This window comes from Channa argus, chromosome 16 (assembly GCF_033026475.1).
Source record: "Channa argus isolate prfri chromosome 16, Channa argus male v1.0, whole genome shotgun sequence".
Lineage (NCBI taxonomy): Eukaryota > Metazoa > Chordata > Actinopteri > Anabantiformes > Channidae > Channa > Channa argus.
The window spans coordinates 6,857,169-6,883,180 of NC_090212.1; the positions used below are offsets into that span (position 1 = coordinate 6,857,169).

General features: G+C 40.4%; 6 protein-coding genes across 14 annotated transcripts; 3 read left to right on the top strand and 3 right to left on the bottom strand.

Moving 5' to 3' along the window:
* Positions 1 to 216: 216 nt before the first annotated feature.
* On the top strand, positions 217 to 4,405 carry ppie (peptidylprolyl isomerase E (cyclophilin E)). 2 transcript variants are annotated; one of them, XM_067479458.1, is made up of 10 exons: positions 217 to 291; positions 715 to 813; positions 904 to 947; positions 1,230 to 1,256; positions 2,934 to 3,015; positions 3,105 to 3,208; positions 3,296 to 3,419; positions 3,560 to 3,745; positions 3,852 to 3,994; positions 4,193 to 4,405. In XM_067479458.1, the coding sequence occupies exons 1-10, from the start codon at positions 219 to 221 to the stop codon at positions 4,259 to 4,261; spliced, it is 951 nt and encodes a 316-aa protein (XP_067335559.1). In that variant the 5' UTR covers positions 217 to 218; the 3' UTR covers positions 4,262 to 4,405. The 2 variants fall into 2 exon arrangements, with proteins under 2 accessions (XP_067335559.1, XP_067335560.1); XM_067479459.1 differs by lacking the exons at positions 217 to 291; positions 715 to 813; positions 904 to 947; positions 1,230 to 1,256 and adding an exon at positions 1,318 to 2,819.
* Positions 4,406 to 4,964: 559 nt separating this feature from the next.
* Positions 4,965 to 6,963, top strand: gjb10 (gap junction protein beta 10). The gene is made up of 2 exons (XM_067479460.1): positions 4,965 to 5,099; positions 5,498 to 6,963. Exon 2 carries the CDS (start codon positions 5,586 to 5,588, stop codon positions 6,384 to 6,386), a length of 801 nt encoding a protein of 266 aa, XP_067335561.1. The 5' UTR covers positions 4,965 to 5,099; positions 5,498 to 5,585; the 3' UTR covers positions 6,387 to 6,963.
* A 2,584-nt stretch (positions 6,964 to 9,547) lies between these two features.
* On the top strand, positions 9,548 to 12,361 carry gjb3 (gap junction protein beta 3). Its single transcript, XM_067480045.1, has 2 exons — positions 9,548 to 9,704; positions 10,361 to 12,361. The coding sequence occupies exon 2, from the start codon at positions 10,429 to 10,431 to the stop codon at positions 11,287 to 11,289; it is 861 nt and encodes a 286-aa protein (XP_067336146.1). The 5' UTR covers positions 9,548 to 9,704; positions 10,361 to 10,428; the 3' UTR covers positions 11,290 to 12,361.
* A 1,324-nt stretch (positions 12,362 to 13,685) lies between these two features.
* Positions 13,686 to 16,761, bottom strand: hmgcl (3-hydroxy-3-methylglutaryl-CoA lyase). The gene is made up of 9 exons (XM_067480044.1): positions 16,627 to 16,761; positions 16,321 to 16,404; positions 15,954 to 16,061; positions 15,698 to 15,793; positions 15,398 to 15,546; positions 15,237 to 15,300; positions 14,961 to 15,149; positions 14,712 to 14,837; positions 13,686 to 14,448 (listed from the first exon to the last, which is right to left on the bottom strand). Exons 1-9 carry the CDS (start codon positions 16,720 to 16,722, stop codon positions 14,347 to 14,349), a joined length of 1,014 nt encoding a protein of 337 aa, XP_067336145.1. The 5' UTR covers positions 16,723 to 16,761; the 3' UTR covers positions 13,686 to 14,346.
* Positions 16,762 to 17,177: 416 nt separating this feature from the next.
* zbtb8a (zinc finger and BTB domain containing 8A) lies at positions 17,178 to 20,833 on the bottom strand. 6 transcript variants are annotated; one of them, XM_067480034.1, is made up of 4 exons: positions 20,655 to 20,833; positions 18,536 to 19,407; positions 18,185 to 18,354; positions 17,178 to 18,063 (listed from the first exon to the last, which is right to left on the bottom strand). In XM_067480034.1, exons 1-4 carry the CDS (start codon positions 20,717 to 20,719, stop codon positions 17,746 to 17,748), a joined length of 1,425 nt encoding a protein of 474 aa, XP_067336135.1. In that variant the 5' UTR covers positions 20,720 to 20,833; the 3' UTR covers positions 17,178 to 17,745. The 6 variants fall into 6 exon arrangements, with proteins under 6 accessions (XP_067336135.1, XP_067336136.1, XP_067336139.1 ...); XM_067480035.1 differs by having other exon boundaries at positions 18,536 to 19,464; positions 20,655 to 20,814; XM_067480038.1 differs by lacking the exon at positions 20,655 to 20,833 and adding an exon at positions 20,396 to 20,645.
* Positions 20,834 to 21,197: 364 nt separating this feature from the next.
* On the bottom strand, positions 21,198 to 25,716 carry gale (UDP-galactose-4-epimerase). 3 transcript variants are annotated; one of them, XM_067480041.1, is made up of 11 exons: positions 25,558 to 25,716; positions 24,658 to 24,787; positions 24,364 to 24,488; positions 23,264 to 23,377; positions 22,808 to 22,984; positions 22,614 to 22,727; positions 22,432 to 22,498; positions 22,187 to 22,272; positions 22,006 to 22,083; positions 21,671 to 21,785; positions 21,198 to 21,569 (listed from the first exon to the last, which is right to left on the bottom strand). In XM_067480041.1, exons 2-11 carry the CDS (start codon positions 24,776 to 24,778, stop codon positions 21,505 to 21,507), a joined length of 1,062 nt encoding a protein of 353 aa, XP_067336142.1. In that variant the 5' UTR covers positions 24,779 to 24,787; positions 25,558 to 25,716; the 3' UTR covers positions 21,198 to 21,504. The 3 variants fall into 3 exon arrangements, with proteins under 3 accessions (XP_067336142.1, XP_067336144.1, XP_067336143.1); XM_067480043.1 differs by having other exon boundaries at positions 21,199 to 21,569; positions 24,364 to 24,476; XM_067480042.1 differs by having other exon boundaries at positions 21,199 to 21,569; positions 24,364 to 24,479.
* Positions 25,717 to 26,012: the final 296 nt, after the last annotated feature.

The window sequence follows — 26,012 nt, forward strand, 5'->3', positions numbered from 1 at the left end:
AATTAATTTAGCCACTTCAGTTTAAGGATCCTGTATTATAGCTTCTTTTACTAAACACTTTGGAGGATTGAGCAAATAATGTAATACGGGATAATATTGTACGACAAAAAAAGTGAGATAAATGAAATAGAGACTGTGAAAGAGGGTCTGTTCCGAACCTCCGACAGGTGGCGCTGGAGCAATTTAACAAGGGGCGGGCTTTAGTTTTCACTACACCAATGACAAACCGCTGGGGTCAAAGTGGAAGGGTTAAATCCAATATGGCGGCGAGCAAGCGAGTGCTCTATGTTGGTGAGTTTTTAGAATTTTTGCAAAGAACCATTACAATTGTATTTTTTCAGCAAATACGAGTAACAGGTTTCCTTTAAAATAAATGAATCAGACCCAATCAAACACGAGTAAAGTAAAAGATGCTGAGAAAATTAACGTTCCCGGCAAAATCTGTTACTAATATTAACGCTAGTGTTTGACTCAAAACAGGGACACTTTTAAACTTTTTATTTCTTGCAAATTTTTGACATTTTCTATTTCACTATTTGTAAAGCACAATATGTCAGGCCATGCAATGGACTGCAAGAAAATTAACTAAATTTGAAATAACATCTATTACGCCGTCATTTTTTGTCAGTCTTGAACGCAGCACGTCTGTCTTCCTCTGGATCAGCTCGCATTTTTGAATGTTCTCTAGCTGATAACACTGTATCTTTCTGTCAGGTGGCCTGGCAGAGGAGGTAGACGAGAAGGTTTTACATGCAGCTTTTATCCCGTTTGGAGACATCACAGACATCCAAATACCTTTAGACTATGAAACAGGTAACATCAATGGTTTAGAAGTAGCTATTGTGTGATGTAGTAAAAGCCATGGCTACACTTAGATAATAATATTCTATGTTCTGTTTTCAGAAAAGCACAGAGGCTTTGCATTTATTGAGTTTGAACTGGCAGAGGTATGTACTGGTTATAGTGTTGAAGCAAGACAAAGGTTACACAGTCTGCAGTATTTTGATATTAACTAATTAATGTATCGAATGATGAAGTGACTAGGTTACTAATTTACAAGAAAACAGCATTGATCAAACAGCATCTGTAGTTACATTATTGGACTATATAAGGTTTACCAGCAGATTGTGATTAATTCATTTGTTTAAAAAAATGAATGAATGTAAAGGAGTTACATCTATATTTTGTATTCATTAAAAAAATATATTTATGCTCCTTGTCTTATATAGGATGCTGCAGCAGCTATTGATAACATGGTAAGTTGATCACGTGACTGTACAAGGCAGTAGTGAAATGTTATTATTGCATTATGTTATTGTCTACAGTGCCCTCCCTAATGTTTAGCCCCAAGAGCCATCACTTATCCATCATGTACATGTCTGTGTACTCCACTATTCTAGATAGGGCTATGCAATTAATCGAATATTGATTTTAATTATTATAATTTCTTTACAAAGACAAACTAATCAAGACAAACTGATTATTTTTGCTCTTGTTTTGTTTAGTATTAAAAATACAGTGCAATCCTTTCCTTTGCAGCCCTGCACTTTTGCTTTTCCCTAAAAGCTCAAACAGACTGTAGAAGTTTAAGTTCAGCCAAACATTGAACACAAGAAGATGGTATACCTGCTTTGTAAGCCTAGCATCCTGTCACCCAGTCCTAGTACCACGGAAGTGCCAAAAAAGCGAACAGACAATAATTACAACAGTGATTCTTTAGTTCAGTAGTTAGTGTTGCAGGTTTGGGCCCAAAGACGATTCACGTTAAGCCTTATTTTGATAAGATTGTTAACGAGGTGGAGTGTAGCACTTCTCTTGTCCAGTGAGTTAGGTTAAAGAGCAGGGTATTAGATTGACATTATTGTAAGCTTTAGATCCCAGGACTCGGGAGTAGTAAGCAGTGTCTGATTAAGGTTGGTTCACACTGAACTGAGGAGCAAAAATGTCAACAAAAAAACAGAACTTTACTGCCCCCCGAATCTACTCCACAGTCTTGGGATATAACGCTAACCATAAACTGTAGCACAGTAAGTGAGGTAGAGGAGGTGCTTGTTCAAAATTAAATTGACACAAAGTGATCGAAGATTAGGGGATGGACAGAAAACAAATCCTATAACAAACAGCAAGGAAATTAAAAATGCTCTGCTATAGTATAGTTAATTCAGACAAAATCTCTGCAGTTGAAAATGCAACAAGTGTGTCAGACAAGCCAACAAAGCCGGACAGAGTCACACAGTCTCACTGTGGCTGTAATATTTATTCATTTGTTTACCACTTAAATAACAAATATGTGTTTACTAGTTCTTATTAATACCCTTTAAACGTTTTTTTTTTACTTCCTTTTGACATTTAATCAATGTTATTTGCAAAGATATTACCAACGTCAACGAGTAATCAAGTTACATTCTCATGAGTACAATATTCATCAGAATAATCATGATTATCATTTTTTACCATAATTGGAAAGCCCTCACAGAAATGCCTACTTGTTTATTATCTTCTCTGCCAGACCTGTATTGCAGACATTTTAGCTCATGGCTCAGGTTATCGCCCCTCCCCTATGTTTTTTCCTCAGCATATGAATGTCCCCATTGTGTTCAGTTTGGGTGATTGACTTGGCCACTCATTGCTTTTTTTCTTGTTTCTCAGCAGTTGTATCAATAATGAAGGTACAAGTGAGCTGATAAATGTATCAGCTGTACAAAGGCTACTGTGGACACTAAAAACTGTCTTACATTTTCCATAAGACAGGCACCTAAACACAATGTTAAATACTAACACACATCTGCCATGCGACCGTTGAAATTGGGGGACTATGTGTAACTACTGCTATAATTTCTACGTATTAATCAAAATGGGTAAAGTGCCCTTTAAAAGTCTGATAGTGTATCTTTTGTGAGTTGCAAAATGCAATTGTCTCTTTTCTCTACTAGAATGAGTCTGAGCTTTTTGGACGAACTGTCCGTGTCAACATTGCCAAACCTATGAGAATCAAAGAAGGTTCTTCTCGGCCAGGTCAGTGAAGACCAATTTACTGTAGCCTTCATTTGGACTTTAAGTTAAATTCCTTGTTTTGAATTTAACTCTGAGACACTTTTCATCAGTGTGGTCGGACGATGACTGGCTGAAGAAATTCTCAGGAAAGACCTCGGAGGAGGCAGATGCAGAAGCAGCAGGTGGGGAAATGACCAACACTGCAACACAGGAGGTAAGATGGCCTTTTCTAAAGGGTATTGCTGCCTTTGATTCTCAATGATGTCAGTGTAGTGATTAATGTATCATTTTTTTCTTGCAGGAGCAGCCCCCAGCTAAAAAGGGCAGAGTAAATCCACAGGTCTATATGGACATCAAGATTGGCAACAAACCAGCAGGGAGGCTACGCTTCCTTCTCCGGGCTGACATTGTTCCCATGACAGCAGGTCTGTATCTTCACTAGTGAGGTTTTACCATAATGTTTTGGTCAAAATGTGTTAACTTTACTGTTTGAAATTAAATAAGCACTAAGTCAGGTTTCAATGTGCCAAAAGAAGTAAAAAGCTTCATTTTTTACATTGTACAGAGAACTTTCGATGCCTGTGTACACATGAGAAGGGCTTTGGCTACAAGGGCAGCAGCTTTCATCGCATCATCCCTCAGTTTATGTGCCAAGGGGGCGACTTTACCAACCACAATGGCACAGGCGGAAAGTCCATCTATGGTCGAAAGTTTGACGATGAAAACTTTGTTCTCAAACACACCGCTCCAGGTGAGGAATTTCTAATGTGTAAAGATCTGTGTGAATGAAGTGCATGGATTGTGTTCATAGCACACCCTGTGGCTAACTGGGTAAACCTTATCTCTCGTGTAAACAGGGCAGCTCTCCATGGCCAACTCGGGGTCAAACACTAATGGCTCCCAGTTCTTCATCACCAATGACAAAACTGACTGGCTGGATGGCAAACATGTGGTGTTTGGAGAGCTGGTTGAAGGTATGGATGTGCTTCGGGCAATGGAGGTAAGGATCAAATGTGGTTTACTAAAACCTCAAAATGATGTTTTTTTTCCTTAGGGTCTTCTAAGGGTTTTGCATAAAGCTTGCGTGATCAAACTGTCATATTTAATCAAACATTTCACCTTGATTAGAATTGTACCCTAAATGTGTAATCACTATCAGGCTGTGAATGCGCTTTTAAAATCTGATTTCATTCTGCAGGCTCAGGGAACAAAGGACGGCAAGACAAAGCAAAAAGTGATCATTTCAGACTGTGGAGAATATGTGTGAATTAAAAAAGTTTGGGCTTGTCTGTATGTGTGTATGAAGGCAGCCAATGTCTGAGAGCCTGGGCATATTTGTGGTCTTTTCTACTTTTTAGCCACATCTTCTGCCATGTAAATATTTCAATAAACACCTTTTTAAATAAATAAACCTCAGCTTGGTCTGTGCTTCTTTGAGCAACTAAAATTGTTCTTTTAATTGTTGTCTTACTGTGTTAAAGAAGTTTTAGAAATGGAAAATAGAAAAAAATCAGGTGCATGGGTCTGTCCGAAAAGGCTTCTATATCTTGTATATAGTATTCTTTACTTTTGTTTCTTTTTTATTTATTTATTTATTTGTCCTTTCGGCTTATCCTGTGAGTTTAGTGTCGCCACAGCGGATCATTGTCAGCATGTTGATCATTGGCACAGTTTTTACGCCGGATGCCCTTCCTGACACTGCACAGCTGGGGATGGGAATGGGCTGTTAGGGGTTCAGTGTCTTGCCCAGAGACACTTCGACATATAGCCGGGACCGGGGATCGAGCCTCTGAACCAGCTACAGCCGCCGCATATATACAATTCTAAATTACTAAAATGTTTTCAACCCTCTCAAATAAAAGAAAACATATGAAATAAACTATGTTAAGAGCATTGTGTATTGAGTCTCATTTTGTTCTATTTTACAAACGTCGCCAAGTGTTTTTGAACCACACCTGAGCAGGTTGAATTGTGAGTGAGACATGACAGACGAGTAACTCCACCCCTCCACTCCCGTCCTGTTGAAAGCTGCCCAGATTTCCATTCGCTGAAGTTCATCCAAAGCCTGCTCCTCCGTTCAGACGGGTATCGCAGCTTCGGCAAACGTAAGTGTTTACATCGATTCGTAACGAAATTCATACAGAAGTGACGCGATTTTGTTCGAATTTACCCAATTTGTTAGGTTTTAGATGTGGGTTTTTTGAATGGGCGCCGCTACGCACAGAATGTAACTTAGACGACGCTGCTAAACCAATCCTGGTTTAAGAGTTGCGCGATTCTGTTTAAGTAGATGATGATTGACGATGATCAAAAGTTGTTAAAGACAAAGACGGAAATTCGTAGGTTTAACACAGGGACAGAGTCACTTGCTTCGTTTAGTTGTTGGCTTAAACGTTTAAACACGTGAATTCGGATGTCAGTAACTCGATTCTTCCTCAACTTTCTTTGTGGGCTTACCACTTTTCTATAACGGTGATGTAACTGGGTTTTCTTTTTCTCTTAGGCTGATTGATAGACTGCCTGTGCCTTTTCAGCTGAAATAGCTTCCACTGTCTTCCATCTGCGGGAAGACATACAGAACAAACCTCGTCATGAACTGGGCATTCCTCCAGGGCCTCGTCAGCGGGGTGAACAAATACTCCACTGCGTTTGGCAGAGTGTGGCTCTCTATTGTTTTCCTCTTCAGGATCATGGTGTTTGTGGTGGCAGCAGAGAAGGTATGGGGTGATGAACAGAAAGACTTCAGCTGCAACACGGCTCAGCCCGGGTGCCACAACGTCTGCTATGACCACTTCTTTCCCGTCTCACACATCCGACTGTGGGCTTTGCAGCTCATCTTTGTGACCTGCCCATCAATACTGGTGGTGATGCACGTAGCCTACAGGGACGACAGGGAGCGGAAACACCGGCTCAAGTACGGTGAAAACTGCCGCAGTCTCTACCAGAACACTGGTAAGAAGCGTGGAGGCCTGTGGTGGACCTACGTCCTCACTTTGATCTTCAAAATAGTTGTTGATGCAACTTTTGTTTACCTCCTGTACCATCTCTACGAGGGTTATGACTTCCCTTCCCTCATCAAGTGTGCAGAAGTGCCCTGTCCCAACACCGTGGATTGCTTCATCTCTAGGCCCACTGAGAAAAGAATCTTCACCCTCTTCATGGTGGTCACCAGCTTGGCCTGCATCTTGCTCTCTATTTTTGAAATCCTCTACTTGATTGGCAAACGCTGCTGTGAATGTTTGACCTCAGTCCATCGCTCACACAATGCCAAGACCAGCACAATCGCAAGTGGAAGCAACTTGGTGGATTCAAACACTCTAAAGCTCATGGACAAACCCCCCCATGGAACTCCTGCGCCCTCATACAGTCTCACCATGGCTAGAGATACCTAGAACCAAGGAAAAGATTATATGAAAAAAACAAAGACATAAAAAGGAAGAAAGCCTGTCCTGACTGCCCAGGCATTTCCTTTGAAGCAGACATTTGTATATTCGGAGAGTGAATTACAGTGGGGTTAGTTCTTAACTGTTTCTGTGTTCAGTCAGAGAGATTCTAGACTACAAGACTTGCTACTGCAAGTGTGTGGCACCAATCTGGAATGTTGTTGCTGTTTACGGTATGTGTCTGAGCTTTTTCAGACATTTTTACAGACTGGGTCCTATGTAAAAAAAAAAAAAAAAAAGGGGTGGGGGTGGGGGTGGGGGTGGGGGGGCAGTTTTGTGGGATCCACTGTCAGATTTAGTCTCGAGGTTAACTACATGAGTCACTTCATGGCTTGGAGAGTATGGTTTTACAAACACATGATTTTAATCACACATGGATTGGTTTTCTGAGATTTTCCATCTGCTCGATGCTCAGAAAGTTTACTGCAGATTGTACTGTGTCCTTTTTCCTTCTCTCACATGTAATTCTTTGTAAAAATTGTATTATACATAACTTATCAATGTTTTAAAAGATGCTGTGTGTTTTGTGCAGTTTTGTAAACGGTGTTGTAATATCAGAATTTGTATATTTCAAAGCATTTCAGTAATGTAATATTTTTCAATAAAGATGATTTTCAAACATTTGTTTCCATTTTTTTAAAAGCATATTATTTAAAGAAGCCAATACACAATAGTGCAGAGTGCTTTAATTGTGAGCAAGTACTGTAACTGTAATACACAGTTACACTGTATGTTACACTGTATTACAAAATGTAAAGATGTAGCTCTGTGGGCACTGTGGTTTGAGAAAAGCTTTTTTCTTTCTTGTTCTTTTTCTTTCTTCGCTTGTTTTTCATGTGTTTCAAAATGTGCTGAATGCCCAAAGGCAGGACAGATCCGCCTGCTGCAATGAGCCGTGCTCGTTTTTTGTTAGGGCTGATTGGTACATTAAGACAGGCATAGAAGGAGTCTTTACTCCTCCCCTTGATTCATCTGTGGACACAAGTGGAACCACCCAGCCCAGGAATTTGCCAGTCCGTGCAAGTCGTGAATGGATGATTCCAGTATTAACACAGCAGTTTAATTGTTGGGGGGGGCTGAGTTGCTTCTTATGGTGTTTCCTCTTTTGGAAAATTTCTGTTTTAACTGAAATGGATTTAAGACCTCATTCTCTGAAACTTCTACCAGTACATAAACACAACGCATTTTTCTCGTGCTGCTCAGAATAAATGACTAACAGCATGGGCATTTTTCCAAAATTACTGGATCCTTTGCAGGTCCCACTGTTAATAGTTGTCACTGGAACCAGTAACATCTATTTTTGTGCTGAAAATTGTTATGATGTTTGGTCTGTTGATTATCATAATGACCAAGGCAAAAGAAAAGACATGTTGCTATTCAGGAAGGGAATTGTGTGGTAACAGGAAAAAGTTTGCACCCTGGGTCATAAAGGCAAAAATACCTGAATATCAAGTTAACACAAGGAGTAAAAGGAACTATATGTTTACTGGGTGTGATTTAAACCGTCTGTGTTAATCATAACTTTTTTAGTGACCTCTGCATTGGTGGAACAGACTGCAACCCCTGAGTGTTATGTGAGGTATTATTTTAATATGTTGGCTCTGAAATATAAGCAAGCTTCAGTATGTGCAGTTCTGTTTGTGCGTATCCTGTTGGAACCACAGCGTCTAGCATGACTCCGTGGTTCTCTAAACAAATCAACAATTACTCTCAGGAGACCCTCCCCATTTTCCGGCCTTTTATCCTTCCTCTTTCCACGCTTTCTCTGCTCGGGCACACTTCCTTTCACAGCACCCACAGTGTAAAGGGAAATGTTTATTGTCTTGCCCATCTTGTTGAGACTTGCAACTGGCAGTGGTTGACTTATGGCATGCATTGATTCAGGTGTGTCTCAGCAAACTGTCTGTACCTGTTCCCCATCTGAAGCTCAAAAGTTAATAACCTCCATTCCATGCATGTGGCATCACAACAGCTGTCACATCACACTCTTGTGAATTACAGGTTTAATTTATGAAATTATTGGAAAAGTACTGTGCACGGCATTGTGTGGCTTTGTCTGGAAGCTGTTGTGAACATTAGAGGAGCCCTTTGTGTCAATTGAGAAATAGTTTGTGATTGTACTTTACCAGAACTACTGATGTATGAACACGTCTTTCATCTCTTTATATCATGTAAACAAAGATTTCAAGAGCTCTGAATGCAGGGTTCTCTCTGAAAGAACTAGCAGAGTTAGGACATTTCATTGAACAAGATCACATTTGATATTCTGCAAAACATCCGTAGGCTTAAATTTATTACTGAACTTGCCCCTGAGAAAAGTTTTTTTTCTTTTAATTTAGCTTCATTTCAAAATGCTATCTACAAATTGGCAGATCTGTCACATTAAGGCAGGTGGAAAATTGGATTGAAAAGCTGAATTTATAATCCAACAATGAGGATGTTAAATGGCCTGGAATTTCTTGGATTTTGAAACTGTTATTTGAGTAGAGTTTGGTTTTTAAAACAATAAAGAAAATGCAACACATCTTAATGGCATTTTGGGTGTAGAATGAAGTTGGCAAAATGTACTGTACCGGAACGTAATGAAAGAGGAACAGGGAAACATTTTTAGGTTAGATATTTTTTTCCTGTAAAATAAATCTTTATCTCCTCATACCTGTATATCTCCACATCTCCACTTTCTGCCTCTCCCTTTTCAATAGTCCTCTATGAACATCTTAGAAAATATGTTGCCTAGCACCCTCCTGCATTTGCCAAAACAAAAGTTTGAGGGTTTGCATAACTACATAAAAAAAATCATATTTAGGGTGTGTCTACCTGATGAGGTGAGGAAACAAGTTACAACAGGGGAACACTCTTGTGTCTGAAAACATGGTTCATAAAAACTTTCTCACTCAACTCCTTCAGTTTTGTTTCTAACATGGTTGTTCATGTGTAAAACTCATGTGTAAATCTCCAAATCGTGGTCAAAGTACCTGGAAATGGTTTCTGCTAAAAAGATATTTGAACCTCCACTTAAATCGTGCGTGTAAGTACTTAAAATAAAAGGGAGGGATGAATAGAGAAGAGGAACATGTAGTGCAGCTCCAGCCTTTTCTTCTTTAACCCCACCCACATGCGTATTACTAACGCTGCACCCTCGTACCTGTCGAGGACGACTAAATCTGTGCGTTAACGTACCAAACCGGCTTCAAAACAACAAGAAATAGTCTGGAAATACACGCATGTACCCGTTTGCTAAGCAGCTGCGGACTTTACCATCTTTTGGTAAGTGAAAAACGTAGTTGAGAAGACTTTGGCGTGTTTAAGTCTCAGCTTCGTGGATTTCGCAGTTCGCGTTTTAGCCAGTTGGAAACGAGTTCTTTCAAATGTGTTGAATTGTTGGCTTTTATATATCAGTGAATGATTTTAGAATTTTATCTCTGATCGTAGCAGAAGCGTCACATTTCAGTAGACAGTCAAACATGCCATGACGTGTCTCCAAATTATTGTACGCAGCGTGCGTAAAAGGCTGTCTAGCGAAGGAGAATCATTAATATGTCAAAGTCTGCCTAAACCTCAAGTGGTATTAAACTGAAAACTGATAGTGTTAACTTATGTTTTATAAAATAAATATTTACTTAAAAGTTAGAAATTGGACACACAACCTTTTCTAAATGCGATCTGGGTGTGTTAAGAACGTTGGCCCAACTTGTTTCCGTTATGGACAGTTTGGTGAATTGGCTGTTTGGAGATGTTTCACTACTAACTAAACTCTGAAGATAAGTTTCTCATTTGAAAACTCAGAACAAAGGGTTGTTTGTTACTGTAAAGTTACTTGGAGTATAGCATCATTAACACCGATATCTAAAGAGTGGAAGAAGAAAATTTAGCAGAGAGTAAAAAACAACATGTTCACCCATATTTCATTCTGTCACGTCCAGGTGTGAAGGTGAACTACTGTTAGCAAGAGAAGCATTCCAGAGAAGAGACTTGACTAGCAGCCAAAGACATGGACTGGAAGACCTTCCAAGCCCTTCTCAGTGGGGTGAACAAATATTCAACAGCGTTTGGACGGATATGGCTGTCTGTGGTGTTTGTGTTCAGGGTGATGGTGTATGTAGTGGCAGCCGAGCGAGTGTGGGGGGATGAGCAGAAGGACTTTGACTGCAACACCAAGCAGCCTGGCTGTGCCAACGTCTGCTATGACCACTTCTTCCCCATCTCCCACATCCGCCTGTGGGCCCTGCAGCTCATCTTTGTTACGTGCCCATCCTTCATGGTGGTCATGCACGTAGCATACCGTGAAGAGCGTGAGCGCAAGTACAGAGCCAAGTTTGGTGAAAACGGCAAACTGTACGTCAACACAGGGAAGAAACATGGCGGCCTGTGGTGGACCTACCTGATTAGCCTCTTTGCCAAAACAGGCATCGAGGTCTCCTTCCTCTACATCCTACACCGAGTCTATGACAGCTTCTACCTTCCAAGACTAGTCAAGTGTGACGTGTCACCTTGCCCCAACTTAGTGGACTGCTACGTCGGCCACCCCACGGAAAAGAAAATCTTCACCTACTTCATGGTCGGAGCCTCAGCCCTTTGCATTGTCCTAAACATCTGCGAGATCATTTATCTCATCTCTAAGTGCATTGTGCGATTTGCAAAAAAGATGAAGAGGCGCAGCCGCCACATACCCGTGCATCATGACGATTACAACGATGACCCTTTTAACAACTGCAGCCACTCAGCATCAAGGATGGAGCTGAAAGAAAGGCCTCCATCCTTCAAGACTGCAAACAAGTCTATGCTCAGGCCACCCACACTCAGGCTTGAAGAGAAAATACGTGCCTCCGCCCCCAATCTGTCCATTCCTTAAAAGAAAAGCTGAAATCAGGTAGAAGATCAAAAGATGAGTGATGCTTGGAATGTCACCAAATGAAAAACTTTAGAAAACAGACTCCGAACCATTAGCTGAGCTACAGTGTGTCTGTGACAGATTCGGGAAGTCGAGTCATCAGTGCTGGGTCCATCCTGTGGGCCACTGTGACCACATCTAACACTATTTTGGAATGCACAAACCTTGGTTTCCAAGCCAACATTGTCAATATTTACAAATCAGCTAGAGCCATATTGGTTTGTTAAGAAAATGTGAGTTTCCTTTTTGAATATAAATGCTGAATATATATGTGCCTTTTCATTCCTTTTATAACATTCCAGTAGCAGTAGTTTCACTGTCCTTGGTGTGATTCGAGTTTTCACATGGGAGGGAAGGGAAGGAAATGCACGCATGAAGGCAGCCCACTCCCTGCCAGTGTGTCTGCTGTGGTGTTCGGGTGCTTTATAATCACTGAGTGCTTCGTGTACATTTCAATCATCTCTTTTTCAGTATACACTGAAATTATGGCTTTGTGTTTGCAGTTTTGATGTCCTGATGATCCACAGTTATTTAAGAATGGTAAACAATATGCATTGAAGCGTAGGGGCTTCAAAAGTCAAAAGAGTACTACTACTTGAAAATCTGCAAACAGGCCTCAATTGACATTTTTTATTGGATAAATTCACTTGATACGACAGATTAAACTAACGGCAGGCTTATGTCATGAATATGCAGGCATGCATTATGCTTGCTCTCAGGTTTCTGCTGCACAGACACACATTGTAAATAGACTGCCTGTGCTTTGACGTGCTTGTACACAACTTCACCTCATCCAAGAACGCTGTTGACTTAAATGAGGCGAGAGGAATGCTGCTGTTTAATTCTGTGTTGGCAGAGCTGGAGCACAGTGGAGGAGGTGGGAGGAACCTTGAACAAAAACATGGCTCAATGAACAATCCTTCTGGTCTGTAATCGTCCACTGTGGGCATTAAATGAAAATATGTATTTTCTGCACTTATTGTTATTATTTTTACATATGTACAGTAAATAAAATAAACATTTATAGATTGTGTATTTGTGTTTAATTTTCTGACATAAAGGACTGTTTATAGGTTCCTTGATTTTGTTTTCTAGAATGCGGTTCTCAATTGGTAAGTAGTTTATATTTACACAATTTAGACATCCATTTTTAACACATTTACGACAATGGATGGCTTAAATTATATTTAAACATGGGACAGTCTTATTATTTACACTCTTGAATTTTTCCATTGCTGCTGACTCCTAATTAAACTTTGAACACAATTACCAGGCTCATTGGCATAAGTAATAAGTAACTACTGTACTTAAGTACAATTTTGTAGGCTTTTTTTTTAACTTCACTACAATACAGAGAAAATTCTGGTAGTTTCATTCTACTTTTATTTCACAGCTTTAGTTACAGTTTTAGAGATTCTTTATACAAAATCTAATCTTCTCCTTTTCCTTTCGCCTGTTCCCTTTCAGGGGTCACCACAGCAAACCATGTGCCTCCATCTAACCCTGTCCTCTGCATCCTCTTCTCTCACACCAACTAACTTCATGTCCTCCCTCACTAAATCCATAAATCTCCTCATTGGTCTTCCTCTAGACCTCCTGCCAGGCAGCTCCAACCTCAGCATCCTTCTACCGATATATTCACAATGTCTTCTCTATACATGTCCGAACCACCTCAATCTGGCCTCTCCGACTTTATACAAAACCTAATGAACTAATAAATTATGATGGATTAGCCAGCTGCCGAGGCATAAAGTAAAAACAGTAAAAAAAAAAAACAAAAAACTCTTGAACTTTACTGGCTAAACCCTTTTAGTTATGTAACAAGTTTGGAAACTTTGGCCCTAATCTTTTATGAATTATCATAACTTTTCTTTGCCACGGTTTTCACCTTGGAAAGTTTGTCAAATAGATCTAGACAAGACTTCAATATTTTTGTATTCACAGTCAATGTCGTTTATAAAATATTTTTCATGGAATACTTATGTAACTTGAGTAAATGTTAGGGTAAGTACTTTACTTGAACTGCAGTGAATCATCATGACCATACGTAATTTTCTTTAACAGAAATGTGTTTCTCATGTTGAACGTGGGATGAGTCTCCCTGTCTGACTTGATGTTCAGGTTTCTTGCATGTGTAGCCAAAGGTTTTCCTTTACTCTAATTATTTCCGTAACAAACTGACAAAGCACTAGGAAGACAGTAAAAGTAAACTCTCACTCAAATCTTAATAGTTAATGATTTGATGTTGACAATATATGATGTTCAAATAATCAACATCATTTAGTTATTAATGCTGCCCAAAGAGTTTCAGACCCTGAAAATTGTTTGTAATTTTCATAAAAAGTGTGAATACAATGTATTTATTAAAGTATTTATTTTAAAAATCACAATTATAGTGCCTATGTATATATTTAAGTAAACATAAGCATTTAAATTAAATAATTTTGTATTAAAGAAAAAGAAACTAATAAATCTAGGCATACAGTATGTAAAAGAAAAAAAAAATCTGCTCATCAACATTCTTTCACAAGTCAGCACAATGCCCAAATATATAAGAATCTAAATGCCACAAATGCTACTTATACAGTCATTAATTTGAAGACAGCAATCACTGCATTAAAAAAATTAAAACACTTCTGTCTTTTTTGACATCACCAGTGAGTTTATCAGTCCCCAGGACTTCGGTGACGTTTGATTTATTATCAGAAATAAAGTCAGCGCTTTATTTTGACTCATCCATGAGCCATGAGCCTTTAACGTGTAGAATCTGTATGACTGGACAGACTTCAAATAAGGCACCATTCCAGCTATGCCGTCATGTAGTGTGAAATCTAATCATACGAGAGCAGAGTCATTACCACCCAAATGTTAAAGTAATATTCTCATACTGGTAGATGACAAATAAAGAATCTAATTAAAATGAAAAAGAAAAGGACTAAACATACAAAGAAAGATGACTCGAGGTTATGTCGTTGTACTCTAGTCTCCAGTCTGGGAAAAACCTGTGGGTTTTATATTCTAGAGTTTGCAAGTGGCCTGTGCGACTTTAGAGTTGGTCTTTCTGTTAAGGGTTCGACAGATGAAAGCTCCAGCATCTATCAGCTTAGAGATGTCCACTCCCTAAGGTGAGGAAAAAAAAATCCAAATCAAAAAGGGGTCAAACATCAAAACGTGATAGCATAGCTTTTTTTCTATATATATCTAAGGGCATCTTTTTCGTTAGAATGAATAACAAATAAAATAAAATAAAAAAAAAACACTTAAAACTGGCTAAGAAAGTCATTTTCTTCATTTTTTGCACAAGTGAGCTGTAGTATCAATAATCTGTAAAAGAACTAAAACACAGGATCAGCCAAATAGAAATATGAAGTATGACTTATTACTGTTTGAATCCCAAGTCCATGCAGCATATAGACTACATCTTCAGTAGCAACATTTCCAGAAGCCCCCTGGGCATAGGGACAGCCGCCGAGTCCGGCTACTGAAGAGTCTACCACACTGACTCCCATCTGCAAACCAAAGACAATATCAACCTTGAAACTAATCAGGTTAATTACTGCACTTATGGACACTGGGTTGCACTATTTTCAGCTGATTTCAGATTATTTTATATAATCAGAGCAAAGTCTGACCTGTAAAGCTACAAAGATGTTAGCCAGGGCTTGGCCGTAGGTGTCATGGCAGTGCACTGCCAAAGCACTGACTGGCACCTCTCTGCAGACTGCCTCCAACATTTCTGTCATGCTGCCTGGAGTCCCCACTCCAGTTGTGTCTCCCAGAGAGATCTCATAACAGCCCATGGAGTACAGGCGCTTTGCTACCTGAAAGGCAGAAACGCATCTAGACCTTGAGTGGTTATGCTATTTGTAGACTTCTCAGGGAAGGAATTATAAATAGACCGAACTCACATGTGCAACTTTCGCAGGTGCCACCTTGCCTTCATATGGACATCCAAGAACACATGACACGTAACTGTGGTGACAAGAAATATAGATGAGACTCCAAAAACAAATAAAAATTGCAATAATTAACGATCTGCTGAAAGTTAAAAGTAAGCCAGATCCCCTACCCTCTCACAGGCACACCAGCCGCCTTAGCTGCTGTCACAACCTCATCAAAACGCTGTAAACTCTCATCCACTGAGCAGTTTATGTTCTTCTTACTAAAGAGCTCAGATGCAGCACCAAATATGGCTACCTCTGAAGCTCCTGCCTTTACCTGCAGTATGTAAGAAAAAGTAAACTACTTTTTTGAAGGACATTCAACATGACTCTCAAACATTTAGACCTATAACCTACAGTATATCAAACCACATAAACAGTGTGTCCGTGTAGTATTTAGAAAGGTACAATCCATGCTTGACACTCACAGCAGCCTGGAAACCCTTGAGATTTGGGGTAAGGACTGGATAAGACACTCCTGGTTTCTTACAGATCCCCTTCATCACCTCTACCTGATCTGCCATCTGACATTCAGTGGAAAAAAAAAAAAAACACACATCAGAAACCAGTAAGCGCTGTAGTGAAACAAGCTACTTCCATTCCTATACAATGCAGTTTCTGTCCTGCCATCAGTGGGGTGTGTCAGCATTTTGCATATGAATTGCTCTGAGAGAACAAACTCACCTGTGGAACCCATTTTGGTGATACAAAACTGGTGGCCTCAATGACTGGCAGCCCCGATTCTGACAACATGTTAATTAAATGAATTTTTGTCTCTGTGGGCACGATAGTCTAAAAGTGAAAAAAGGAAAACTACAAGATGAGGAACATTTTAGAAACATGAAAATAGTGCATGACTGAGATTCTTTGTTTTGGTTATACAACGTATCAGCAATACACCTGCTGTACTTACACTAACACTAACGGTTTAAAGGTCACTGATTGTCACAGTCCATACGATGATTTGACACAGTTTTACGCCGGAACTGCGTGGGTCGCCACAGTGAAAATAAACTGACTGCTAAATGCAAATAAAAATCCCCAAATTTACCTTCTCATTCTGAAGACCATCTCTGGGTCCCACCTCCACTATTTTCACCTTCTTTGGAAGAGGTTGACGTGTTCTTACGCCAGCCTACAAAAACACACAAACGGGTGTAATACAAATAAAAAGTAAAGTTTGTTATCGTTAAATTAAAAATATCTAACCTGTTACGCTGGATAAGTAGCCGACTACCTAGCTAGGTTATGATACTAATGTTAGCTAATTTAATAACAGAGAACGCTAACAGTCACTGGTGTGCGAGATAATGAACTGTACAACCTGCTAGAAATATAAAAACATAAGAAAACTTACTGCTTTAGCTTTTGCTGTGGAGCTAAACGCGAAGTACTGTTGACCCATTGATGAGCTTATAGCGCTTCTGTTGACAAACCTCAGCACGGCCGCCATGATGGTCCAGCCTCCGGGCTGACGCAACTTCTTCCTCGGGAGTGGAATCAGTAGCTGCTGTCAAAAGCACCACACTGGCGCCATCTACCGGCTGGAGATTTGATTAAATGATTTGAATTGAATGATTTAAGAAAATGTGCATTGTATGTTTAGTACAAGAGCCGAGAAATAAAAATAAAACCCACATATTTATGCTAAACATTTTTAAAGGTAATTTACTTATTTATATAAGAGTTTAACAATAAAAAAAAGACAACCAGTGTTGCTGCTCACATCAGATGCCAAATGACTAAATGACTAGATGTACAGAACTTTTCTACATCATCAATATACTTACTGCACGAATTGGGTCATATATATGTGCCATTTTACTGCTGCATACTCCCATGTTTTAAATCCAGTGACATGAAAATATCCCAAGTTTATGATGACAATGAGAGAGCCAGGCACAGAAATGTATAAAAATATCTTTAATGTGTCAAATAGTAAAAAACAAAACATGACAAATTATAATTTGGTTTATGTCATAGTGCATATCATGAACAAACATAATTATAACAATCACTGCAATTGTGAGACACTAAAAAAGGAGCTCTTTGCTTTCCCTAAAAGAAATAGCAGTCATCATTTTGCCGTTGTCACCTCTTTTGCTTAAATGCCAGATCTTATATGGACAGAGCCAAAAAAGTAGCAAAGTTTTCTTCCATGCATATCAAAAAACATACAATTAAAAGAGTTACTTTAGTATATAACTATAATTAAAACAAATGACACACAAATTATGCATGCTTTGGATACTGCATATCTTTATCAAGTTTAACAAAAAGCATTCCATTTTGTCACAGAGGTCAACAATCTCTTTGAAAAAAAAAAGATGAACCAGTTGCTTTTAACTAATAGACAGTATGTCATAAATGTGCATATTTACAACAGTGGATCACATATTTTATGCATAAGATCTCTTGAATGGCTTTAACACACACACACACACACACACACGCACACACAAGTTTTGGTCCCATTTCACTGCAACTCATCATCACTATCATCCACTTGTTGGATGATAAGGTCGGCCCCTGAGTCTTCGGCCAGGTCGTCATCATCTGTTACCATCCAGGTGCTCTTGGTATCTCCCTCCTCCTCTCCATCCACGCCCAGCAACAGGGCCGGCTCCTCATTAGGCCCCTCTAGACTGTCCATGGGGATACTGTCGCAACCCACCTCCTGGATGCAGGCAGTGCACATGCGATAGCGTCGTGTGCCCTCACACACCACGTGTCCTGTCTCTTCTGTGACCTGACACTTACATTTCCTACACACCAATTTCCTTGCCTGGTGGATCTGTGGAAGACCAAGTAGGAACAAAAAGTTTAAATGTAAGATCAGAAGGAAATGTTGTAAATGAATGTGATTATGTTTAATACTGGTCTGTTGTACTGCAAATAGATTTGAATAAACCAACTGTCTCAAAATGGCTACGAAGATGCTCTAGGCGCGTAAAGCGTTTGTTGCAGGCCTGACATGGGTACGGCCTCTCCCCAGTGTGACATCGCAGGTGACGCTTCAAGTCCGCTTTCCTCTTAACTGTGTGCGTACAAAAAGGGCACTTGAAGCGCATTATGGGGTTGGAGTCTGCAATGGCGAAAAAAAAAAACTATTATTTCCTGACATAATCATTGTTATTATAGAACTTGTTCCTTTTTAGGATACACTAATGCTATAAGATGAAGTATGGTATTCATTTTCTCATGTGTAAAGATAATAATAATTTATTCTCCATTTTTTCAGCTAAATCACAACTTACTCAACTCACCTTTATTAAAGTGTCCAATAACACCTACAATCTGTGGTAGTGTAGCATACAGCTCCTCTGCCTTCTCAGCCTTTTGTGTCCTTGCTTCTTGTATGTCCAAGTCCTCACGATGGTTGGAGCGGGTGCTGTTGGGTGCTCTCCTCTTGGTTCCTCCTTTGCCTCTCCGGCGCTCTGAACCGGGCAAGGTGTAAAGCGGGTCATGAGGGTCTTGCAGGTCCTCTGCTTCAGTGTTTAGCTCATTAGCAGGACTGTTTGGGTTAGTCACAGCTGAGGCAGAAGCCTCTTGGTCTGGGTCCTTCCCTATAAAGCCTGACTGGGATCTGGAGTTGTCTCTGGTCCAGAGTGCAGGCGGTGGGCTGACAGAGCTGGGACCTTGCTGCTGCTGCTCTGAGGTCTCTTCTCCCGCTCCACTGGTGAAGCTGCATGTCTCAGACAAGCTGAGGCATCGTTCATTGTCTTCATCTTTCACACTTATGTCCAATGAGGATTTAATGAAGTTCTTGCAGTAGTTGATGACATTGTTCATCTGCAAGTAGCTGGCTGCAGACATCACTTCGATCACATTGTGACTGGAGAGGTCCAGCTGGCCAGAGTAGATGAAATCTAGGATGACGGTGAAGGTTTCCGGGCTGAAGACGTCAAATGTAGCATTGACAGACTCAGACAGTCCATCGGGCCCCTGGGACAGCAGCATACGGAAGTAGCCACTGCTGGCGAACAAGACGTTGCGGTGGGCTCTGAAGAGCTGGCCCTCCACCAGCACACTGCAGTCACAGAAAAGCTCTTGGCGGCGTTGATGGTTGAGTTGCTTCAGAAGGTTGCTTTGGTGAGACACTGTGATGTCAGCAGTGTTGAACCACCTTTGGGGCTGCCTGCAGGAAACAACATGACAGCACCCTCACTGTTGAGGCAGCACAGAATGAGTTCTTCTGCAAGAAAATAGCAAATCACAGAGGGCTTGCATTTTTTTAAATTTCCACCTCAGAAAATAACAATCTCAATATGTGAGGTGCATGATGTACATTTTGTCCTATAATGACAGAATGAGGTAAACATTGGCTCTTCTAGTGTGATTCATAGGACGTCTGAGCTTGTAAGTACCGGCTTACCTTAATAAATGATTACACTACATACCCTAAATTTAAACTGCAGGTCACTACACCAACACGGCAGTAACTGTATTGCTGTAACTGTCAATTATCCTCTGTCTTTGTCCCTGCACTGGACAAGCTCCGCAGACGTCCCGCCCAGAGCACTTTATTCTTCACTGCCATTGGCTGAAGGAGCCTTCTATTAAAATCTTCTTCTAATGGGCTACACCCGACTCCAGTCAGAGAGCATCGGGTAACAAAATACAGTAATCATACCTGAGGGAAGCTAAAGCACTTATGAAATCTCTGGCGATGCAAACACATCATACCGGTGGGAATTTGAAATAAAACGTTGAAGCCGAACATTTAATCCCCCCAAAAAGAAAGAAAAAAAAAAAAAAGAACTGCCGCAACCTCATTTGAGGAACACTTCTTCTACAATAACCTATTTAACCATCCTTGTGCAGACTGAATCACACGCATTCATTTTTAATTATGCGACGCGCTCCCTCCGCAGCGCCCCAAAACCCACGGTGCATCGCCCGCCCGCACTCCAAAGTGCACCTCATGTGTCACGAAACCAGATCGAATACATTCCCTGACCTGTTCTGCGTTCATTCACACATCAGTCGACCTAGAAAACGAAATGAGAGTTCTGCAGTCCTGCGAGAGAAAAGCGGGCAGCGGCGCACCGGAGCAGCCCAGTCTGTCCTGGAGCGACGCCCACTTCAGGCTCCAGCCAGCACACAATAGAAAAACAGACACAAACCTCTAGTAACTGAGCGTGCTGCGCGCTGATAAAGGTATGTTCACATCACATATTCGCCTGAGATGAACACGCGCTAATACGCCCGTTTCCATCCTCAAGACCACCCCCACGTCTCCGCGGAGGTCCGGAGCGCAGCGAGCAGCGGGGAGGATTTGCCTGCTGCCCAAAACCAGCGACTCTTTCCCAGGCGTGAGGTGTCGTGCAGGACCCGCTTACGCCCCACACCGTGATACCCCTGACAAAATCCATCGATACTCACTGGTGACTGGATTCACCCGGTGCCCGATAGAGTCTGTTCGACCCCAAGTCTGCCACCATATCCATTTTTAATTTCTTAACCCTTTTTTCTTTGCTGTTTTTTTCTCGTCCAGGGTCCACAGTGAGGCACTTCCTGCTCAGCCCTAAAGACCGAAACCCGGTTAGAGCGACTGAAGCACTGCGCTGACGTGGGTGTTTATTAACTGGGTGCCCGAGGGTTCAAAGATCCATTTAAAGCCCCAGTGCCCAGTTTAAGTTCACAGTATTAACTGCATATTAACACTTTTATTTTTATTGAAAGACAGGGTACACCAGCCTTGTCAAATCTGAATTATTATTACAAAATTTCTAAAGGATTTATAGCTAGAATTTAATTCTATTTGCCAAATTTCTAAAGTTTGTTATCATATAGCATGTCTTGCAGGAGTATACTTTACTATTACCAGTCTGTTGTGCTTTTGTGTTGCTAAATCATTTAATATAAGTGAGCAGTCCTACTAATTTCACAATCATTTCAAAATAGTGAAAATGTTGGTACAATTTTTTTCTGTAAGAAAATTAATTTATTTTTCATCGTTATGGCTCACAGATGAGTACAATATAGAAAATATTCATTGTAAAATCTGACATAACACAGATGACAGACATTTGTACACACAATCATAGGAAAATAAGCTAAGCATACATTTAAGGAAACAGAAATTTAAACGTGACAAAATATTTTTGAAAACAAGTTTTTAGCTATTTTTTGAGGTCTCATCATGTGTTAATGCGAAGAAATGAGGAAGTTCATGGTTCCCTTTGGCCCCCGTGATAAAGAAGAGTTTTTAAAACAATGAGCTGGAGTTGCATCAAGAGGCCATGCCGTTGGAAAATCCAGTGGGGTTCATTGACTGCCAGCGCCACAGATCTGCACCTTTTATGAAAAAAAAAAGTATGTATTTTCAAATACATGTATTTTTTTAAGGAGTATCAGATAAAGCAATACAATAAATGTTGCAGTGTGGCTGTGCTTACACATCCTTTCCAGGTCAAATTCAGCTTTCCATCCCAGCTCCTTCTCAGCCAGACGAGGGTCAGCATAGCAGGAGGCTATGTCTCCTCCTCTGCGTGGGGAGATTTTGTATGTGATCTATAACAAAGACGCAAAAAAAAACGCTTAATTAATAAAAAGAATGAGATTAGTTGGAAACCTAAGTGAATCAACTCTTATAGTCAGTGTGGCCTTTCACAGGATAGCATGCTGTAGTTTAGTCACTGCACCAATTATCTACAATTACTCTCAGGGCACACAGGACAAACCCTGATCCTGCAATTTAATTTGTAAAGAAAAGCATTCTTCTGTCTCTCACCTCTCGCCCTGAGGCCTTCTCCATGGCTTTTACCATCTGTAGCACAGAGTAGCCTCTTCCTGTTCCTAGGTTGTAAACCTACAGACACAATAAATAACCTCAATATTTAAATATATTATGAAAATTATTGTAAAATTGTTTTGTGAATAATTTAGTTTTTGTTTTCTCAAATGTACAGTACCTTGCAGCCACAGTCTTCCTTAAGCTTCTTCAGAGCTGCTATGTGTCCCTTTGCCAGATCTACAACATGAATATAATCTCTGACACCTAGAAAAAAAAAAAAGAAATAAAAACATTCATCACATGGTTCAAAACACTAATAAAGAATCCCTATAAGTTTACTTGTTATTAACAGTTGTCTGCACAAAATAATATTCCAATACCAATTAAATCTGTGCACTGCATTAAAAGATGCAATTAAATCACCTGTCCCATCAACTGTGTCGTAATCATTACCAAATACACTGAGGCACTCTCTTCTTCCAATAGCAACCTATATGGAGGACAAATTAAGATATAAAAACAATGCAAAATCATCCAGTAAACTTAAGTAGAACACATAGCGGTCCCTCTGATGTAGCTGTGTATTTGGCAGAGTTTTCCTGTACCTGGGCAACATATGGCAGCAAGTTGTTGGGGATACCCTGAGGGTCTTCTCCAATCTGGCCGGAATAATGAGCTCCAATTGGGTTGAAATAACGCAGCAGCACTGCATTCCAATCCTGCTTCGACAAAAGCAAAAATTAGACACCCCGTATTTGTTTGTGCATCAGTGAATGCATTTCAACCTCCTGAGTAATACCTTCTCTGCCTTACAATGGTCCTGGATCATCTCCTCAATGAAGTACTTGGTCTTCCCGTAGGGGTTAGTGCAGCCACCTACGGGGTGCTGCTCATCGATGGGTAAGTGCTGAGGGTCTCCATACACGGTGGCAGAGCTGCTGAAGACCAGATTGTGCACCCTGTGAGCCTGCATCACCTGGGATACATGCAGATGCACACAAACACGGCACACATACAGTCAGGTATAGGTAAGAAAGCAGCCTACAGCACTAGTAAGTTTAAAGGTTGGCAAATGCAGTAAAAGCTACAAAGAATGCCGTGTTAGAAGTTCCTAATCTAATTTCAAATGAACACACACTGTCACACATTGTGCAATTTAGAAGGTTAGAGCAAGTAATGATGAGTTAGGAGTGACGTGCAGAGTTACACCACAGACTGTTGAGACTGTTGACAAAAGTTCAAGCTGAAAACTGACCTCGAGCAGATTCATGGAGGCAGTGAGGTTGACTCTGTAATAGCGCAACGGCTGCTCCACAGACTCCCCAACAGCCTTCAGACCAGCAAAGTGCATCACAGCACTGAAGGAATGCTGCAATACAGTTATACAGATAAGCATGAGTGATCAGGTTGGCCATTGTTTCAATGACTAATCTCCATATATGATGTCCCAATACCACGTTCTCTCAGACTAAGTACTTACATTTTAGCACTTGCCAATACCAAGTAAGAAAATACGAGTACTAAACGTTGTGCATATAGTTGACTTCCTGGACAGTTAAATCCTCATCAATCCACTGCATAGTTAAGCTGATGAGACACACTGGCATACACTGCTGTCTTTCAAAGACTGGACAGTTCACACTGTCACAGTGTTTCCACCAGCTGTCTCACATTTCTCTGGCATTCTGTAAGGAGCACAAACCTGATGTCTCTAAGCTCTGTGGTAAACATCCCTTCAAACCAAGATTTTGTACATTTTTGCATGTTCTTCCACCAAAGAAAACATAGCGCAGACCAGCGTTTCATTAATGGAGCAACTTTTGCTCAAAAATATGAATAGAAAAAAAAACAAAGCAGTGAGATCCTGGATGGTGAGTTGCAAACAACATGGACTGTAGAGTCCATGTGGGTATAATAACTTAGTTAAACCAAGCAAACCAGATAAAGCTGTACTGATTGCAGACCTCAGTGGGTGCCAGTCATAAATATTAAACATGTTTAAAATAATCTTTACATGAATTACTGTTTCTTAAGGCAGAGCTTGCAATCTGCTTTCCTTTTGGTGACTAAAACATCTCCAAATCACAGACAGTTTCACTGCCACCTACCACTTGACTAACATGTGCTTAACATGGTATCGGGTGCCGTACTGGACAAGTATTACTACAAGTACATAAGGCCAGTATCAGACCTCATACCAGATGGTGGTATTGGTATCCAAGCATCCCTACTTTTAAATGCTATTTGAAAATGTATGGTGACCAGCAGGGGCATTCTTTGACATGGAATGAAATTAATCAAGTAATTGTTTCTAGTACAGTATCATCGATAAATAATTTGTAATAACTGTCTTACTTTTTTGAAGAGTTTTTCCAAGCCAGGTCGGTCCAAAAGGTCTAGTTCATGAAATTCAATGGTGGTGTCCAGAAGCTTCTCTATCCTCAGTATACTCTCTGGCACATCCCCATCTCCTCCATCCACAACACACACACACACACACACACACACACACACACACACACACACACACACACACACACACACACACACACACACCAAATATGAGTATCAATGCACTAAACAAACAGTTGGAGCTGCCAAGTTTACAATGACGTACAGTAATTTATTGGTATGTTCAAGTGAGCTTACCTCTTACCGCATTACTGAAGTTATCTACTACAACTGGCTGGTAGCCAGCTTCAATGAGCTCCACGACACAGTGACTCCCAATATAGCCTGCTCCACCTGTTACCAGCACCTTCTCTGCCATTCTCTGGACCTGTCATACACAAAATACAATAAATAAAAATCAACATTCCAGAGCTGGTATCTTGAGATTTGTGATTCGGGGAGGAGCAAAATTACCTTTAGTCAAGCACTAGACTTGCTCTTGGAAAAACAGGATATCTTTGTGTTTAAACTCCTTGAAGCACACTTGAATGGTTTGTTTGGCTTTGTTACAGATATGTGACCCACCCATATTGCCAACCCAGGCAGATCCACACCTTAACCTGCGTAACAACTAATCAACCTGTAGCTGCTACTATTCATTGTTGTAAGCTATTCTTATACACACGTCAGCATTCTTGGCTTTACACAGTTGTGCAATGCATATTGAAAGCTTCTGGTTGAATTCAATTCAACTCAAAGTCAATAGCCATGGACTCATTACAGGCGAATATTAGATGCTGTATAGGATGCTGTGTGCTGTATATAGTGCATATATGCTTGTGCAGGTAACTAACCAACACTCTTCTAATCCAACCCACTGCACCATTTTATTAATTATTTTAACTTTGGAGAGCATCCTATGAATAGAAATCTGGCATCAGACTTCCAGTGTCTAACATCAGCCAATAACATTCTGTATATATTAATCTATATATTATACCATTGTCATTATGTAGCCACTGCAAGTTTGTTAGTTTCGCTCAAGGCCAAATAACCCAAGTTGCAAAAGTCCAATAAGCAGAGGTGCAACCTTTCTGACAAAGTACCCAAATGACACTACATCGTAACGTTACTGTATAACTGAGGATATGTACTTACTTAATCTCCCGGTGAGAGTAGAAATGGTCGTTTCCGGTGGAGTCCTTTCGTCTGCTCAGGAGAATCCGCAAGGATAAATTAGAGTTTATTTATCAGCTGATTTAGTGAAGTTCTCCCCTTTAGACAGTTCATTACTTCCTGGAAAACGTGGAGTTTGTTAACCTCTGCTTATCGAACGTTTTCCTTTATGGCGTTTTCCAAAATAAAAGCACAAACTTTATTAATTTTGCACCACACAAGAGCAGCTTGATCTTTTACCAAATCCTTTTGATAATGGGATAGAAATTTATCTAAATGATATCCACAGCAACCAATAAACTTAGGTTTTTCTTGTCAGAATTATTAACTCCACTTTTATTTTGAAGTATAACACGGAAACACCCTGTAGCATTATCGCTAGTTGCACGGGCCTTTTAAAGCGTGCCGGTGCTACGTAAGCGTTTCTCGTGCCGTGA